Raw genomic sequence first — 17152 nt, 5'->3', positions numbered from 1 at the left:
ATCTTTTGAGTAAACCAATAAACAGAGAGACCAGGTCAGTGCCCTGTTTTCCATGTGTGTTCAAAAACAGTGGTGTATCTCTCTGCAATATATTCCAGTTAGTGAGGGCTGAAGTTGCTGCATATGTAACTCTGTAAGTTTTGTGTCCCAAGAATTAAAAGCTTGCAGAGTAGAGCCCCTTTACTGCCCTTGGAATGAGTGAAATGTGCTGAACTAGGCATCTTTGCAGATCACAGGAATTAGTTCTGTAGCCATAATTACATTTTTTTAAAAAAAAAAAAACCTATCTTCCATTGCTGTTTATAGCTGCCCATCTGCATGTGTAAAACCACTACTTCACATGCACATTTGTTTCCAACCAAAAAATTACTGAACATCCTCAACTGAAAACAAAAACTGAACATAAGAGTTTAGAGGACTGATGGAGGGGAGGGTGGTGGAGGGGAGGCCCTCTCCCATCGATTTGCTTGATCTCTGTGTTGTAAATCCCTCCCCTCACCTCCTGCAGCCAGCAGTGTACCTGAGGGTGAGGAACAGAGCCCAGGGGAAGTACCTGACCGTGGCTGGGAGCCTGGCAGACATCAGGGCGACCTCGGTGTGCGCGGCCCCGCGCAGCGGCAGCAGCTCCCAGCTCTGGCACTACTGCCAGGGGCTCTTCAAGTCCAAGGTAAGCTTCAGAGTGATTTTCTATTAATGCTGCCCTTCATGGTCTTTTATTAATATTAAAAAAAGCTGATGGTTTAACACTAAAAAAATAAGGAACAAAGACCACCGCCTTTGATCAAGCAGCTGGTTGCATGTTGAATAATCTATTCCTCGCTTGCTTCCCAGGGTTTTACCAACTACAGCACGATTTACTGCCATGTGCTCAGTGCCTGAGACAAGCCAGGCACAAAACTGAGGCTCTGTGCCCTGGATCTCACTGCTCTCCTTGTTTCTTAGGCCAACAATGCCTGTCTGGATGTCATTGGGGGCAGAGATGTGCCTGGGGCCAAAGTTGCCCTCTGGACAGAACATGGGAAGGACAGGCAGAAGTGGAGACTCAATGAGGATGGCACCATCAGTTCATACCTTAGTGAGCAACTGGTGCTTGATATTAAAGGTATTTAAAAACAAAAAACTCTGTACCTCTCAGGTTTTAAGTGTGTTTTTTGATTAAGGTTAGCTTCCATACTCCAGGTTTGGGATTTTTTTGGTACTTAAGGTCAGAAACTCAATCCTACCTTTCCTGTCCAGTTGCTTGACAGTGGGACAAGAAGCTGCAGGGCAGGGAGGAACCTTTCTCTTTTGATTCCAGAGGTTAATTTTGATCAGATCAGTGGTTGTGCTTTGGGGAGTTAAGTAGTGCAGATGGCAAGAAGTGCAAGTTACAGAAGACAAAATGGTGAAGGAAAATCAACCACAGAATAGCTCAAAAAGAGAAAAGGAGTTGAAAAAGAAGGCTGGTTAAAATTGTCATTGCTCAGTTGTAGACACCAGCCCCCTACCTCATGGAATTCCTATTTTTCAGCTGATTTTCCTACTTAGTCACACTTCTCAAAGATTGTGCATAATTTTTACAAGTATTTCTTTAAAAACCTTTTCCTTCATGACTTCCTTTTGTTTTTAAGGAGGAAATTACTACGACAAGAATCACATCATTATGAATCAGCCAATAGAAAACAAACCTTCACAGAAATGGGATATTGAAATACTGTGAGTAAAATCCACCCCACAGATGGGCTTTTTGTGGGCTACCAACATCTAGAGGGGAAAAAAGAAGCCAACTACTGAAGTCACACACCACTGGAACCTTAAGCAGCAGCTCCTCTCTATTTTCCTTCATGCCAAGCACCAGCTCCTAAAAGAACTGAATTTTGCACAAATCTGGAACATTGGCAGGTTGATCCAATGTCTCTCTGCAGGGAAGCTGATTCTGCAGCGGCTGTTCCTGTGAAAGTCACCATTACTCTTCCTCTGAATTATGAAAGGTAAATGCAAAAGAGCAGGCAGAGGTTCTGCAGCATGGGAAGTGCAAGAGATTATGGGGGAAAGGCTCTTCAGAAATGCTGTCTTTACCTTCCTCCCACACTGCTGGAAGCTCACTGAGGAGTGAATGCACTGATGAGCTTCAAGGAACTTGAGTTGGGCTTTTATGTCCCAAGTGAAACTGTTCAGGCTCCAAGTGATCCTGAATCATGTCTCTCATTAAAATGCAATTGATTTTGTTGATAAAGACACCTTTGAACTGGAATTCCAGCTCAGCATGTGAAATGAAGCAATACAGGGGCCTTTCACCCCCTAAATGATACTGGTAAGCCTTTGTCTTCTCTGCTTTTAACAGCACCAAATTTCCAGTTTGGCAGAAACCAGCTCACCGTGGCAGGTATTTCTGAAGTGCCAGCAGCCTGCGTTCCAGGGCTGGCTCCGTGTTCCGCGGTCAGCATGGCACCAAGGACAGCTGATGCTCCAGAGCTTGGTGTGCCAGGGCTCTCCTCAATTTCCACACTATGCAACCACAGCTTTTGCTCCAGCAGAGCCAGAGACCTCACTCACTGCAGCTGGTGCTTCAAAAGCTTTTTCCTGGCTCAGTGCTGACCAACCACAGCCCCGTGGAGGGCTGTGAGCACCTGAGATGGAAGAGAAGTCCCTCAGCTCCCTGGCTTCAGCATCACTAAATTAATCTTCATTGAAAATATTTTTTTTCCAGCATTTGTATATTCAGGGTATGTATTTCTAGGACTATTTAAAGAGTTCAAGTTAGCTGAAGATATTTGAGATTCTGAAAGCTATGCCAGCTGTGCACTCAAACAGGATCATCCCCAAACAAAGACACAGCTCTAAGTTTGCCATAGAAATAAAATATATGGATGTCTATTTTTGTATGAAATAGAGTTCTAAATAGTACTATTTAAAAAAAAAATCTACTTGCACTTACTATTTTACATTCTAAAATGATCATAAATCTGCTGTTTGAGTAACAGATCCTCAAATGTATGTATATATTTTTTCAACTGAAGCACTTGTTAAGCTTTTTTCCATATAAGTCAGTACATCAAGTGTTCTGCATGTGACTTTCCATATGAAATTTTAAAAGCCTGTGTAAAAGTTGTAGTTTTTTTAAATGAAGAATGACTAAATCATACTTGGTGTCTCAGTGTTACATAACAAAGTAAAGCAGGCTTTTGTACTTAAGAGACCTTGAATGTAAAATGCTAAAGCATGTATATTTTAACTGTATAAAACTTTTTAGGAGAAACATTTTGCTGGTTGGTTTCTTTTTAAACGAAGTAAATAATAGTTTTCAGTAGCTGTTGAGCATATTCCAGTAAAACATTTTTTTTCCAGTGTCCAAAAGAGGGGGATAAGTATATTGAGTATGTGGCTGTGCTGTTACATGAAATTGCATATTAAAAATCAATGACACATTAAAGTAACTGCACCAGTCTCATCAAAACCCACTCAAGTGAATATTGAAGATACAGATTCCAGCTACAGGCTTTTGGGTTACTTTCACTTGAAATTGGTGCTGGGGGAGGCAGAGGATAAATATTATTATTTGTTTATTCCAGGGATGGCAGCATCTGAGGGAAAAGGGGTTTTCTTGGGCAAAGTCTTCCCCCTGTGGGCACAGCACAGGCAGCTTTTACCAGTAAGCTTTTGTTCTGTCAGGGCAATCAAAGAGATTTTCCTGCTGATGAACTTTACAAATGAAAGAAACAAGTTAATGTTTTATGCCCAAGGTTTTGGAGCCTGCTCCATGTATAACTTGAGCCTTCCTCCAGCAGCTCTCCAGAGGGAAAGGGACACCACAGCGCTGGGGGCACTTAGAAGTGACTTCATCCAGCCAGCCCTGGAGCTGTGGCTCACTTACCTGCTTTTCCCCATGCCCAGTTTTCCAAAAGTGTGGAAGGACATTTAACATTTGGCACCAGAAAGCAGCAAAGTACAGATATTGCAATGCTTTGTTAGCACTACAAACCAGAGGCTGGATGGATTAAAAAAAAAAAAATTAATAAACCTTGCTCTCAAGAGATGCTTAATAGCCAGGAGCAGCTAATTCATAAAAGCATCAAAGAACTTCAATCAGACATTCAGTCCAGAGTGACAAGGCAAGGTTTTCTTTCTCTTCATCTGAGGTAAGGTTAAGCTCTTTAACATTAACAGTGCTGCTACTCCAGATCTGCCTCAGTGCATCCAAGTATGACAAAGGGAACCGCAGCCCGTGAGTCTGCTGGGGAAAAACAGACAGGAAAAAACCCTTCAGCAAAGTGCAGTGACTTTATTACACATCAGTGTGTGTGAGGGAGCAGCAGGAATGTGCTCCATTCCCACAGCACACTGGAGTTCGTGAGAGCAGCCTCCCAAAGATACAGTTTTATCCAGACCTATTTTACTCAGAAGTAACTCTTCCATGCTGTAGCACACTACAAGGTAGGAATGTTTATGGTACATGTGACTTCCTCCTGCGGTTTCCACACAGAAGAAAAAAATAATTTTAAATTTACCCTCTTGCCTAACCCTACCCATTATTTTATAGCAAGGTCACAGAGCTTTATTTCTAGCTGACACCTGCAGTCTTTGGGCACAGAAGCACAGAGGACCTTCATTCCCAGGGCTCTTGTTTAAGGGCAGGAAGGAAGGCTGTGCATGTGCTGCTCAGGTGCCAGTGTCCAGCCTCAGCTCTACAGGAATAGTGAGATTTATTTCAAAAGGAAAATAACTGCCAGGCAAAAAGCCTTGCAGCAATGGCCAAGCCAAGGCCAGGCTCTGCTCTGTTCTGCCTCTTTGGAGGAGCTGTGCAGACCTGAATTACATGGTAGAACTCCCAGTGCTGACCTGCCCCGGGCTGAAGTGAGCAGCCCTGCAGAGGGTGGTCCAGTGGATAAAGGAGCTAACACAGGTTTAACATGTCAGAAATGAGGTGCAGTGATCCCCATGGAACATGTGCAGCCTCAGACAGGACCTGCTGAAGGACACATAAAGTAAGAGATGCTTTTAGTTGCCTCAGCAGCTTTGTTAACTGGCACAGGGCATGCACAAGATATCCCATTGGCCTCTCAAATGTTTAATTAAGCATGAGATCACATTACTTAGTTCTCCTATTCACAGCCTGTGTTGCAGCTTCAGCTCATCCAGGTACTCTGGGAACAGGCTGAAAAGCTCTGGGTGCTGAAGAACACAGCCAAACCCAGGGCAAGATAAATTTTGGGATGCGTTTGCAGGAACAAACCTGTGCCAGGCCATCCTCACTGGCAGTGTCATCCTCTCTCCCCATCATGTGAGTTTCTCTCCTGTTCTTTAAGGAATGATACACATAAACCATCTCTCTGCGAATTTCATCCTGAAAGACAGCAGGAAGAAAATGGTCACAAGTGATCCACACCCTCACACTCCCCTCATTCCAGTGCCAGCTCCTTAATTCCAGAGGCCACTCTTACAGCAAGGACAGCAAGTCACCTCAAATGAGTGACCCAGCAGCCACCTCCCACAGCAAGGGACTCTCCAAAACACCTCTGCAAATTTATTTACAACCTTCTGCCTCAAAACTGCCCCTGCTGGAGTCACAGGACTGATGCTGTGTAGAAAACAGGCCCTTTAAGGCACCTCTCCTAAGAAGTCTTAATGAACAGGTGTGCATCAATAATCTCCAGTCTGAGACTGATCTGTCTTAAAAATCACATGTCCATTATCAACCCTTGGTAAAGGCTGCAAATCAGTTGCAAAAAAAATTGAAAAAAAAGGTTTCTAAACCCAAGACAGTCTCACAGCAATATGGACACAAATAAAATGGAGATGAAAAATCAAAGTTCTGGTATGTTTTTCTTGGAGGGAAACATTCCATTCATTAAAAAAAAATAAAAAATAAAACACCAAACTTTTACAAGATAACACACACAGAAAATGGATTTCCCCCCTCCACCCATTTTTTTTTAAATTAAGATAAGAAAGCACTTCTATAATTTCATACTAATAAACTTTCACAGATAAGCAGCAGTGTAAACACAGAATTATGCAAGATGCCAGTATCTATGTTGTGGAACAACTTTTAAGTGCCACTGTCACCCACTTTAGGTACAGAGATAACTCAGTAGTGAAGACTAAATGCAACCAAGAGAATTCCCTCTCTTCAGGAACCCTAATTTTATAACTTCTTCATGTTCTTAAATACAAGGAATTAAAAAAAAAAAAAATCTATTACCCATTTGCCATTTTAGCTGCTGTAATGACCTACCCCATGTGATTCAGATAAAAGGCATGCAAAATCACTGAATATAATTCTGTACCTCCCTCCAGAAGGCTGGAATGTACTCAGCAAACAGCCCCAGGATCTCCTAACAGCAATAATGGGATGCAAGATCCAACCAAGCAGAACTGCACAACCCTTTCAGTACAACAGAGCAACAATGTCTCCCACTCCCCACCCCCGGCATACAAGGGGGGCTGCTTATACTTACAGCATTCTCTTGATCTGGTTCCACAGTGATGATAGCATGGTCTCTAAACTGCAGTCTGATTTTGCTATTTATTTTTGGCAATTTCCCACCTAAGAAGAATAAATTCAGCCTTAGAGAAGGAAGAAAACCAGACATGATACAAATTGAGCCCCCTGTGCACTACCTGTTCTCTCACAGCCAGATTTTTTGTTAACCAGTGTTTGCACAGCCACAAGTTCTCAAACTTGTGGTGGAAGGAGAAATGAGAAAGATGTTTTAATTCTACGATAACCTTTATTTCAGTCTAAGGGAAATGGGTCATATCTCCCACCAGATACTGGGAATTGGCCAAGAGAGGAGTGCAAACACACACACACAGAGCCAGGCACCACACAAAGCTGGGCCTGGACTCTGATCTTGGCCTGCTATTAAATGCTAGAAGTTTTAAGAGGCAGACTTATCCACTACCAGCACATCAGCAAGTTTTGGGAAGTTAAAACTCTACCTGGAGTCAAAGCATCAGAGTCACATCCCAAGTACGGCGGCAACCGGTGCATAATGAAATCCTTCTTCAAGTCAGATGATCTCAGTTCCCTGGAGTTCTCCAGACTGTCTGCAAGCCTTCTCAGAAGGCTGCTCAGCTTTTTGGTGCAGTCAGCTGTGTTCACCTGCTAAACATTCACAAAGAATTTAAGCTGGACAGACCAGACCTAAAGCAGTGCACCAAAGCAGTGAAAATCTGGACACTCCTTAGTCTCAAACCAAGCTTTGTTTCTTTTACACATTCCCCATGAGCTGTTCACATGTCACAGCTGAAGCTCACTCTCCTTGCTCTGGGGCTAAAGGACTTGCAAGTGCAGCTGAAGAAACCCTTGTTCCTCCTGAGCTGAGCAGCAGCAGGACAGGACCACCATAAGGAGGTCCCATAACAATTCACAGCTTCACTGACTAGAAGATTCAGAAGCCTGGTCTGACAGAACTTTTTCTGTCTGACAGATCACCTGGAGGCACCATCACTCACTAACCATGAGCAGTTGCCTCGGAATGCCTGTCCGCAGCGCCGCGTCCTCTTTTGCTGTATCAAACACCAGGCCAGGAATTGCATCCAGTAAGAAGTCTCCCCAAGAGCTGAAGGACAGGAACAAATTACTGAAGTAGTTGCACTAAAATAAAACACACATCCTACTTTTTTTTTTCCTAACTAGTGTTAAGATGTAAAACAATTATTGTAGTCTCTTTTTTATCACATCTACTCAAATGTTTCACTGTCTGCTACCCAGTGGGAAAGAAGAACTCTGGCCAATAAAAGGAATTGTACATCTACTTCTTAGTGTTTCTCTTGCCCCTAGTTTCCATCTGCCAGCAAATGTCTTCAGCTACTCACTGATTTTCCAAACTGCCCTGCTTATCCCACACAAGCACATCTCTCTGCCTGCTTGGATCCAGTCCAGACAAACTGCTTCAACAGAGATGTCCCTTTTGTCTTGGTGCCTAAAAACACCTGGAAGTGCCACCTTCTCAGCTATTGCTATTTTTAAATTCTCTTCAATTTTCCAAGGAAATGTTTCCACATCATACTTCCATCTACAAGCCAAATCAAAACACCAGGATTGCAGCTTATTTTACCTACGCTTGCTGACAGCAGGGGCAGAGGAAGGCTCTTACACTTCACTGCCAATAACCTTAAAGGATGATGATTCCACTTTTTAACCTTGGAAGAAGAGTAGTCTTGAAGCTTTTCCTGCTCCTCTGCTCACCCATGACAGACATCCCCAGGGAACGTGCTCCTGACAAGTCACGCACTGGACCGGCCTTGGGCTCCTGCAGCCATGGAGAAACTGCAGTGACTCCACATGAGGCTGCAGATCTCCAGCAATCCCATTACAAGGAGCTGAACCCTTAGCTTCCAAGCACTGCTTGAACAATAATTCCACACAGATCCAGCTGGACAAACCCTGCTGTGCACACTGGCCACAGGAAGAGTGGCCAGCAGCACTGACATCCTGGGCTTCCACAGTGGCACAGCTGATGGTTAGAGATTCATCCCACAGTTATCTAAAATATGCCCAAACTTGTTCTGCCCTGCTTTGCAGCTAACAGAAATACTTCCCAATTCCTCAATTAGGCCAATAACTCCAAGCCCAGCACCTGAGAGCTGATTAGGTGGCAGCAGCAGCATTTTTTTCTCTCTATGATAACAATGTTTCAATGCAGGGACCAGGACCTGGCCTGTGTCTAAAGAAATCTGACTCTCATGCAGGGGGTAGAAAATGAAAAATACAGATTAGCAGAGAATAGCTGCATGGAAGAATCTGTCAGAAGAGGTGTGGGTGACCATCAGATACAGGAGGAAACCTGATGAAAAGAATAAGTCACAGCTCTTTATCTGGATTATGAAATGAACAGCAACTGCAGCCACTGGTGAGGGCTTTTTTTTAAAAAACAACAGTGAGTTTGCAGTTGTAACATTATCTTCCACATTAAAGTCTCCAGTAGGTAAATAATAAATAAAGCAATTAAAAAGCAATCAAACTTGCTGCATGAAAACCTGGCAAAGAGGCTGTTTCAAAAAATGGTCTCATTCTCCTCCTTCCCCCAACCCTCAAAACTTCAATTACTGCTACCTCAACACTTAAATTCTGTCCCTAACAGCAGGGCACCTATGTAATAGTGGGGTATCTACCTATATCCCACATCACCACACCTCGGGGGAAGCTAACTTGCTCTGTCCCTGTAATACCCACAGGCAAACACAAACCACACAAGGGCTGAATAGGATGAACACAAAAAGACCCAAGCAAAGCTCATTACAAGGTTATTTTTTTTTAAGAAACAGGACATCACTTCCTTGAAACACCAGCTTCAGGTCTCTCCTGTTCACACACATCATCTGGCAGAGGAAAGCCATACAAAACAAGAAATAAAGGGGAATTACTTGTTTTGGTAGGTGCTGATGGTCACGTGTGTTGAATAGGAGATCCCATGAGGAGTGTCAGCCTGGTGAATAGTCCCTCTTGGGAAGTACAGTAAGTCACCTGGCTGCAGGAAAATGAAAGAATTGATACATTTAGGCCACTTGATCAAACCTTACTGTACTCCACAGAAAATACTCTCTGAGCAGACAGACTGGCAATATATATTCTTTAAAAATCACAAAATAGAGGAATTCTCCAATGTACACTTCAATAACATAAAGCACTCTAAGCCGGAAGTCCAACACCTCAAACTTTCCAACCTACTGTCAGTATTTTCTCTACACCTGTCTGCAAACATGAGCTTTTCACATGGTAGGACATGCACAGTCCTGCTGAGCTGCAGGAAGGGGAAAAAGAAGCAGCTGAGATGAATCTGGTGGTAATTCAGTGCCCTGGGTATGTGCTCAGATCATAACAAAAGAAAAGGCCAGTGTTTCTCAAGGAAAGTCAAGTAGCCTGAAAATTTTAGTTAAAACACTTAAAAAAAAAAAAAGTAGAACCTTCCTCCTTCCCTGTCTTCTCACCAATGTAAATTAAGTATCCCCACAGAAAATAATACAGATTGAGGAAGTCAAGACAAGAAAGAAGTGCAAAGCACATGAAATTGCCTCCACAAAGGAAAGATCAGTTTACTCATGGCTTATCCCATAAACCCCAGCACAAAGAGAAAGGTCACAAATCAACAGTGAAATCTGATTCCATTTTAATCTTACGGTCCTTAAACTTGGTCACATCAGCGACTTCTAAGAGCCCACCAAGCATGATTACTTTTCTTGCTGCCACAGCCCACAGACCACCTGGAGCAATTAAATTAAAATACCTTTAATATGAATTCATGTGTGGGACTCCCAATCCTATCTTCTGGCTCAACGTTATACTCCCGAGCCAAAGGCACTGTTGGTTTGTAGAGTCGCCAGTGCTTCTCTCCTTCCAGCTGAAGGATGAACACCTGAAAAAGACCAGGAATCCAAAGTTTTTTGGGGGCCTAAGGAAGCCCTGCTCCCCCTCACACATCCAACTCATCAGGTATTTTAATTTATCTTCTGTCTTACCAAGTCTGTTGAACCAAGCCACAAACCAGGGACAGAAATAGTAGCACAGGTTGCTTTTCTGACAAATACAGGTTTTCCCCTTCCCTGCTTTTAGCTAGTCCACAGCATGGCAAATACAACTCCTTTCACATTACCTTTTAGATATCTAAATGCAGAAATTTACACTTGAACTAAATTCTTGTACTCTATTTAGAGACAACAGAGAGAAGAGTTGTGATCTGTTTTATTCCAAATTTGGAAATCCTGTTCCTCTCCAGTCACTTAAACTTAGCCATAACTATTAGTAGACTTTTACATATAAGGAAACACTTGCAAATAATTACCCTAAGTTTTCAGTGGAAAAACAGAACTCTTTCTAGACTGTTTATGGTGGAGGAGAGGTGGAAGCACACACAGAGGCATCCACTACCAGGAGCCCACAAAGGGTCTCACAGACAAGGTGGTGTTGTCCTACCTCAACATCATCGTAGTGAGGGGGAAGGCCCTGAGACCCCTGGGGGGTGATGTAAACATTGGATCCCACCAGCGACCCAAAGTAACACTCCAGCTTCTCCTGAATCTTCCACAGCTCCTCCTATAAAAAAAAAAAAAAAAAGAAATAAAAGCTGTTACTACTGAAGAGCTCAGCCAAGCCTGGCTGCCAAAAGCCCATCACTGCTGAAGAATGCTGACATCCCCACAGGAACATACAACCTGGGAAGCAGTTTCTCCTCAAGGCAAGTATTGTACTAGCAAAGGAGATCTACCATGATGGAAGTCGTGGGTAAGCCAAAAATTCTGGTGCCTCAACAGAACACTGATTGCTCTCTTCCCTGTATCAACTTCAGGATGCAAAGCCAGGGAAAAACAAGGCTGAACAAAAGAGAATAAACCACCCACCATCCCACCTGCATCAAAGCGAGAATAACACAAAGGCTAGACACCTATTACAAGTGACTCCAATTGCTTGGGAATATTCAAGCACAAACTTTACTCATCCATTCCCAACACGTGACAGGGAAACATCAGGAGACACCAACAACTGAGATCAGTCAGTAACACTACACTGTGTATTTGGGTTCTTATCTGGGGTCACAATTGGACTGTGCTGAGACCCTGGGACAAAAAAAAAGACTGCCTAAATCAAAGTACCTACAGGTATCCAAGTCCTTTACAACTGTGCAGCACCATTGTCTCCTTCCCATACACAGAGACTGAGGACACTCAGCTAAAATGGAGTGGTCACTTCCATGGTGCAATTTAATGCTAATCCATTGGCAAGAATGGTGGAGTGTCCTGGAAATACTTGGCATGGTTTCACACCTCACCCTTGATTAAAGGGGAGTGGTACAAAAGTCTCTGTTTGCACAAGGGAAAATCAAGGCAGAAGAGGTAATTTAAGCACAGATGCCCAATCATCAATTATATGCATTTAAAAAGAATACTTAACATTACAGAAAAACATTATAGCATGAATCTGACTTTGCTCTTACTGCAGAGCACTGAAACATGATGGGCAGTGCAGAAGTATAAACTGTGTTTTAATACAGTTTATGCAAGGATTTCAGCAAGTCATCAATGCCAACCTCCCCTGGGCACAGATACAAAGCCGTGTCTGGTGCCACTCAACAAAAGCTACACATTGTAAAGCAAGCATTAACAACAATGAAACAATCCCACCTTAAATCTCTGAGGCTGATGAAACTGTATTGTTGCCTTCTTCTGGTCAAAATCCTTCTTCAGCTGCACATAATTCACTCTGCCTTCTTTATTTAAAACCTTCTTTTTCCCATTCACACACCTGCAGACATTCACATCTTGTCCGTAGTACAAGCCCTGGCTGCACAGCTCCTTCAAGTGTGACAGCTGGAACAGGGACTGGTAGTAAGCAGCCACCAGGACATCATTTCTCCGAACAAGCAGTGGCTTTTGCTCCCAGTACTCCCTGAAAAACACCTCTTCTTCAATGGGAGAGATCAGGCTCCTGAAGAGGCTGTCTGGGCTCTCAAAAGTCAGGATGGATGGAGAATCAGCTGCATCCAACTTGGGTCGTTTACACTGTGCCTGTGCTTCCTTGGGCACATCAGCAATCTTCCCTCCTTTCTTGGGCATCTTCCTGTCCAAGAGGGGGGGGGAGAGAGAGGGGGAGAGAGAGAGAGAGACCCCAAACAATCAGCCAGCAACACAACCTCAAGAGGTCACAGGCCCAGGGCAGCAGCTCTTGCCTTATCCAGGGGGGATATCAAAGTATACTGGGAAGAGCTGTGGCTTCAGGTGCTCACTTACTGCTCCAAAAGGCCTACAATCCCCTCTCAAACCTCAGCAAACTCCAAAGGGCTCTGCTGGGAGCCATTCCTTGCAGGAGCTCACATCCCACAGCTAAGTTTATACTGAATAACATGTGATGAAACCCAGTGGATCATTACCAATGCAGGAACCCACCCACACAAAGAACCTGTGAGCAAGTGGTCTTCTGTAGCAAGAGCTGCAAATTATTGGGAAAATAAAAAACAACTCAGCTTTAAGAGATTGAGTGGCAACATGCAGAGGGAGGTGGAGAGAGGGGGCAGGATCAAAAACTTGTATTCTTATTACACTTCCTTCAACATTATCAGTTTACAAAAGAAGGAATGTTGTTAGGCCTATCTGTTGATGCTATGTAATTACTAAATCTACAAGCTTAAGACTTGTAAAATGTACCAGTTTAAAAACCAAAATGCCAAGATTCTACTTTAATTTCTACCAAGCTGTCAAACTTCGTGGTTTATGTAGAATAAAAATAATTCCATCATACAAGTAAAGACATTTAATTTTATAGCTGAAAATAATTTATTTTGTTTTTCCACAGTACGTTGTGTACAATTATGCGAGAATAAAAAAGTTAATTCACAAATGGTTTAGGTGCCAAGTTCTCAGGAAAGTTAAGGCACAAATCCAGTTAACAGTATGCCTAAACCATGAGCAGGCAGACTTGCCAAGAGTCTGCTCCAGCATCTCCTCCCCCAGAGCAGCAGTAGAAGCCTGCCTGGGGAGCTGAGCTAAGCACACTGAGGATGAGCCAGCACCAAGCCCTGGAGCAGCACAGCCTGGCAGCCAAGTGTTCTGACTCCTCCTGGGCCGGCCAACCCAAACTGACTCTGGGCACGTCTGAGCCAGTCTGAGAAGCCAACCCAGGAGGAGTAAGAACCTGCTGATGCTTTCATTTCCCAGTAAAAATGGCAGCTTTGCTCCCAAAAGCAAATGCTATCAATGTACTGAGATTCTTTTACTTGTACAGACCCCTTATCCTGAAACCTAAACCCCAGTTCTGGTATTTCCAGGCAGCACTAAGTTCTCCTGTGCAGCAGGACACCCTGCTGCTCCCCCAGCTCCTGGGGCAGCCTGTCCCTCAGTAGTAACCTGTGGTCACCTCAGTCCTGCAGGAGGGAATTCACATCACCACCTTCCCAGTAGAATGGACATTCCCAGTAGCAAGAAGCCACTGTTCTACATGAGGCAAGGGAATGCATAAAAAAATTAAAGACTGAAAATTAGTCCCTTGTTGGCAGCAAGATCTGAAGATGCTGCTGGCACTAGGATCTAAAACTGGCATTCCCCAAAGGTCAGGAACACAAATGCAACCATTTCTGATTTGATGGTTTTGAATTCCAGACCTAAAGCAGTCATTTCAACCTCTCAGCTCTCTCAGATTGATCCAATCAAGTTAAATTCACATATGTGCTGTTCACAGAACTCTGCTTCATTTACACCACTTGCTTCGCTGTAGTGTTTTATTAGTTATTTACAACTGCAAACCCACCAAATGGTTTGGGTTGGAAGAGATCACCTGGCACAAGCCTCTGCCATGGGCAGGGACATCTCCCTCTCCATCTATTTGGTCAAAGCCTTATCCAGCCCAGCCTTGGACACTGCCAGGGATGGGGCAGCCACAACTTCCCTGGGCAAGCTGCCAGGGCCTCACCAGAAAAAATCCTCCCTTACATCCAATCTAAATTATACTCTTATTATCCCCTACCCTCTTACAATGTAAAATCTTTCCCCCTTGTCCTTTTGCTGCAGGCCCTGGTAAAAAGTCTTTTCTCTGTCTCTCATACAGTATTTAACTACTGCAAAGATATCCCTGGAGAGCCTCCTCTTCTCCACACTGAACCAGCTCAGCCCTCTCAGCCTGTCTTCCCAGGAGAGGCACTAAGCATCTGGGTGGCATCGTCTGGATTGGCTCCAACAGCCCTGTCCTTCCCTGCTGGGACCACCTCTCCACCTGGGATCTCGGGCTCCAACAGGTCCCTGTCCTTCCCTGCTGGGACCACCTCTCCACCTGGGATCTCGGGCTCCAACAGGTCCCTGTCCTTCCCTGCTGGGACCACCTCTCCACCTGGGATCTCGGGCTCCAACAGCCCTGTCCTTCCCTGCTGGGACCACCTCTCCACCTGGGATCTCGGGCTCCAACAGGTCCCTGTCCTTCCCTGCTGGGACCACCTCTCCACCTGGGATCTCGGGCTCCAACAGGTCCCTGTCCTTCCCTGCTGGGACCATCTCTCCAGCTGGGATCTCATGCGAGCGGAGCAGAGGGGCGCAATCCGCTCCCTCACGCAGGCCGCGATCAGCGCACGGCCGGTCCGGTCCCATTTCTCACCTCCCCACACCCCCAGGCGCTTCTGGGCAGGGCTGGAGCACGATCCCAGCGGCAGACGGGGACAGCTGCTGTGGCCAGTGTCGCCAGTGTCACTCGCACAGGGACACAGCGCCCGTTCCCGCACGGGGACTCGGCCGTGGGGAGCAGCGAGAGCACGGGCGGGCACGGCGGCTCCGGGGACACGCGGTCCCGCCGCCGGCCCTCCCCTTCCTTCCCCTCCCTTTCCTTCCCCTCCGCTTCTTTCCCCTCCCCTTCCTTCCCCTCCGCTTCCTTCCCCTCCGCTTCCCGCAGCCCCGCACTCACCCTGCGGGCGGCAGGGAGGGCCGGAGCGCTCCGGGCCGGGGCCGGGGCCGGGCCGCAGCAGGTGCCCGCTGGAAGGAAGCGGGAGGCGGGCCTGCCGCGCTGGGTGCCTCGGGAGGAGACGCTTCCGGGCGGCCAGAAGGAAATACGGCGCTATTCCAGCGTTGTTCCTGCGTGTATTCCAACAGGAGCGCCACGGTGTCTCCACTGAAGTTATTCAGAGGATTAAATTTTGCTTCGTACACACAACAGTGTCTGGGCTTTAGCTTTTTTTCTTTCCCCGGACCAAAATCCTGTTCCAGAGTCCCCCTGAGGCTCCCTCAGAGAAATCATCAGAATTCTTACCGAGCACATGAAAACTTCCAGGAGTACTTTTAATTACCTTTACTAAAGAGACCTGTTAATGGTTTCGTTTACACTGGCTAATGACATCAGAAAAAGATGTTAGGTAGGCTTTGCTAAAGCTTTATTCTTGTGTACTGATAGTTTGAAGAATTATAAAACGTTTAAGAATTAAACTGTCCGGACTTAAAAGTTTGCATCACCTACGCTAATAACCACAGGATGTTTTCTTATTACAGATGGGTGCAGCAGCAGATGAATAGTGATAAAAATAGCGAGGCCACATCCTGCACCTCGGCCGGTCAGAGAAATCATGACAAGCTGTCATTTCTGCTCCAAAAATCCACAAAGTATCCTCAGCGTCACTGCCTGAGTGCCACCAGGATGAACACTCACACAAATATGTATTTACATAATGCCTGCGGTGCTTTAACTCGCAGTAAATGTTGTGGCATATAAAACCCACGCATGGGACTGGCTGCAAAACCGGCAGGAACGGGAAATTCTCGTGAATACCTTTTTAAAGACTTCCGTGCTGATCTGCAGAGACAAATTGTCTGAAAGTATTTATTACCATACCTGTCAGGAAGTTAACACACACTTCAGAGGGTCATGGGAACTTAGCCAGCCCTCTAGCACCCTCTAGACAAGAAATCATTCGTTGAAATACTGATTGTTATCTTTTACTATTTGTTCAAGCAATAGATTTTTTTAAGCATAATGTATCCTGATATCATCCCTGTCACTCCATTAAGAAGATAAAAAATCTTAAGCTTTGCTGTAAAAGCATGCAGTTAAATATAATTTACAAGAGCATGTAGTGAGAGGACAAGGGGGAATGGCTTCAATCTGAAAGAGGGGAGGAAAGGGAACTGATTTGGAGTGTTTTTTCTGTTGGAGGCTGAGGCTTCACTGTTGGCTACACAACAAATACTTCTTGTAGGGCAGATTAAAAAAAAAATATGTGAAAACGATGTTACATTTGTTCATGGGAAAAGTCTGGAAGACACATTACACATCTGGAGCAACTAGATGGGATCTTCTTGGGTAATCTGGAACATCTGTGCAGGACGCCCCATATTGGCAGTGCAGGAACAAGGCTGTGATGGTGTCTTTTTATATGCAGCTACACTATACATCTGCTCGGCTTGAGGTCTGGTGTGCTGTTACTGTTGCCAAAGCCTGTGTGTCCTTTCACTTTGCATTCCCAGCATTGTCGTTCCTGGTATGGTTCTGCTTTCCATGACAGGATTTCCTGGAAAAGTATCAAAGCTGTCTCAGCTCTGACACATTTGTTTGGCAGCACTCTGTGCCACTCACTCGGTGAGATTTCAGTCACTCAGCACGCACAATGTCACCGCTTCTCCAGCTCTGGAACTGGGAGCCTGACAAGAAAGCTCTTTGAAAAAGTTGAGACGTCACCATGCTCTGAACAAACAAGATGAGAGCAAG

At 44.9% G+C, this 17152-nt stretch overlaps 2 protein-coding genes across 5 annotated transcripts in view; one reads left to right on the top strand and one right to left on the bottom strand.

Annotated features, from left to right (window-relative positions):
• The window catches only part of CRYBG3 (crystallin beta-gamma domain containing 3), an 82157-nt gene extending 78919 nt beyond the window's left edge, over positions 1-3238 (top strand). For both annotated transcript variants that reach the window (XM_014253559.2, XM_014253558.2), the window contains 3 exons: positions 509-667; positions 943-1102; positions 1611-3238. In XM_014253559.2, the coding sequence (XP_014109034.2) occupies positions 509-667; positions 943-1102; positions 1611-1699 (408 nt within the window). In that variant the 3' untranslated portion in view covers positions 1700-3238. The remainder of the gene's footprint in view (positions 1-508; positions 668-942; positions 1103-1610) is intronic.
• Positions 3239-3524: 286 nt separating this feature from the next.
• RIOX2 (ribosomal oxygenase 2) lies at positions 3525-15440 on the bottom strand. Of its 3 annotated transcripts, none has more exons than XM_014253561.2 (10): positions 15362-15440; positions 12103-12538; positions 10898-11017; positions 10212-10340; positions 9352-9455; positions 7442-7544; positions 6922-7087; positions 6438-6526; positions 5213-5323; positions 3525-4213 (listed from the first exon to the last, which is right to left on the bottom strand). In XM_014253561.2, the coding sequence occupies exons 2-10, from the start codon at positions 12532-12534 to the stop codon at positions 4052-4054; spliced, it is 1416 nt and encodes a 471-aa protein (XP_014109036.2). In that variant the 5' UTR covers positions 12535-12538; positions 15362-15440; the 3' UTR covers positions 3525-4051. The 3 variants fall into 3 exon arrangements, with proteins under 3 accessions (XP_014109036.2, XP_014109037.2, XP_087925122.1); XM_014253562.2 differs by having other exon boundaries at positions 3525-4210; XM_088068996.1 differs by lacking the exon at positions 15362-15440 and adding an exon at positions 15059-15250.
• Between the last annotated feature and the right edge of the window lie 1712 nt (positions 15441-17152).

The sequence above is a fragment of the Pseudopodoces humilis genome, chromosome 2 (assembly GCF_049639895.1).
Source record: "Pseudopodoces humilis isolate 2021_Gansu_Grassland_sample_001 chromosome 2, ASM4963989v1, whole genome shotgun sequence".
Lineage (NCBI taxonomy): Eukaryota > Metazoa > Chordata > Aves > Passeriformes > Paridae > Pseudopodoces > Pseudopodoces humilis.
The sequence above is the reverse complement of the archived record's forward strand: the minus strand, read 5'-3'. Positions and strand labels throughout refer to the sequence as shown.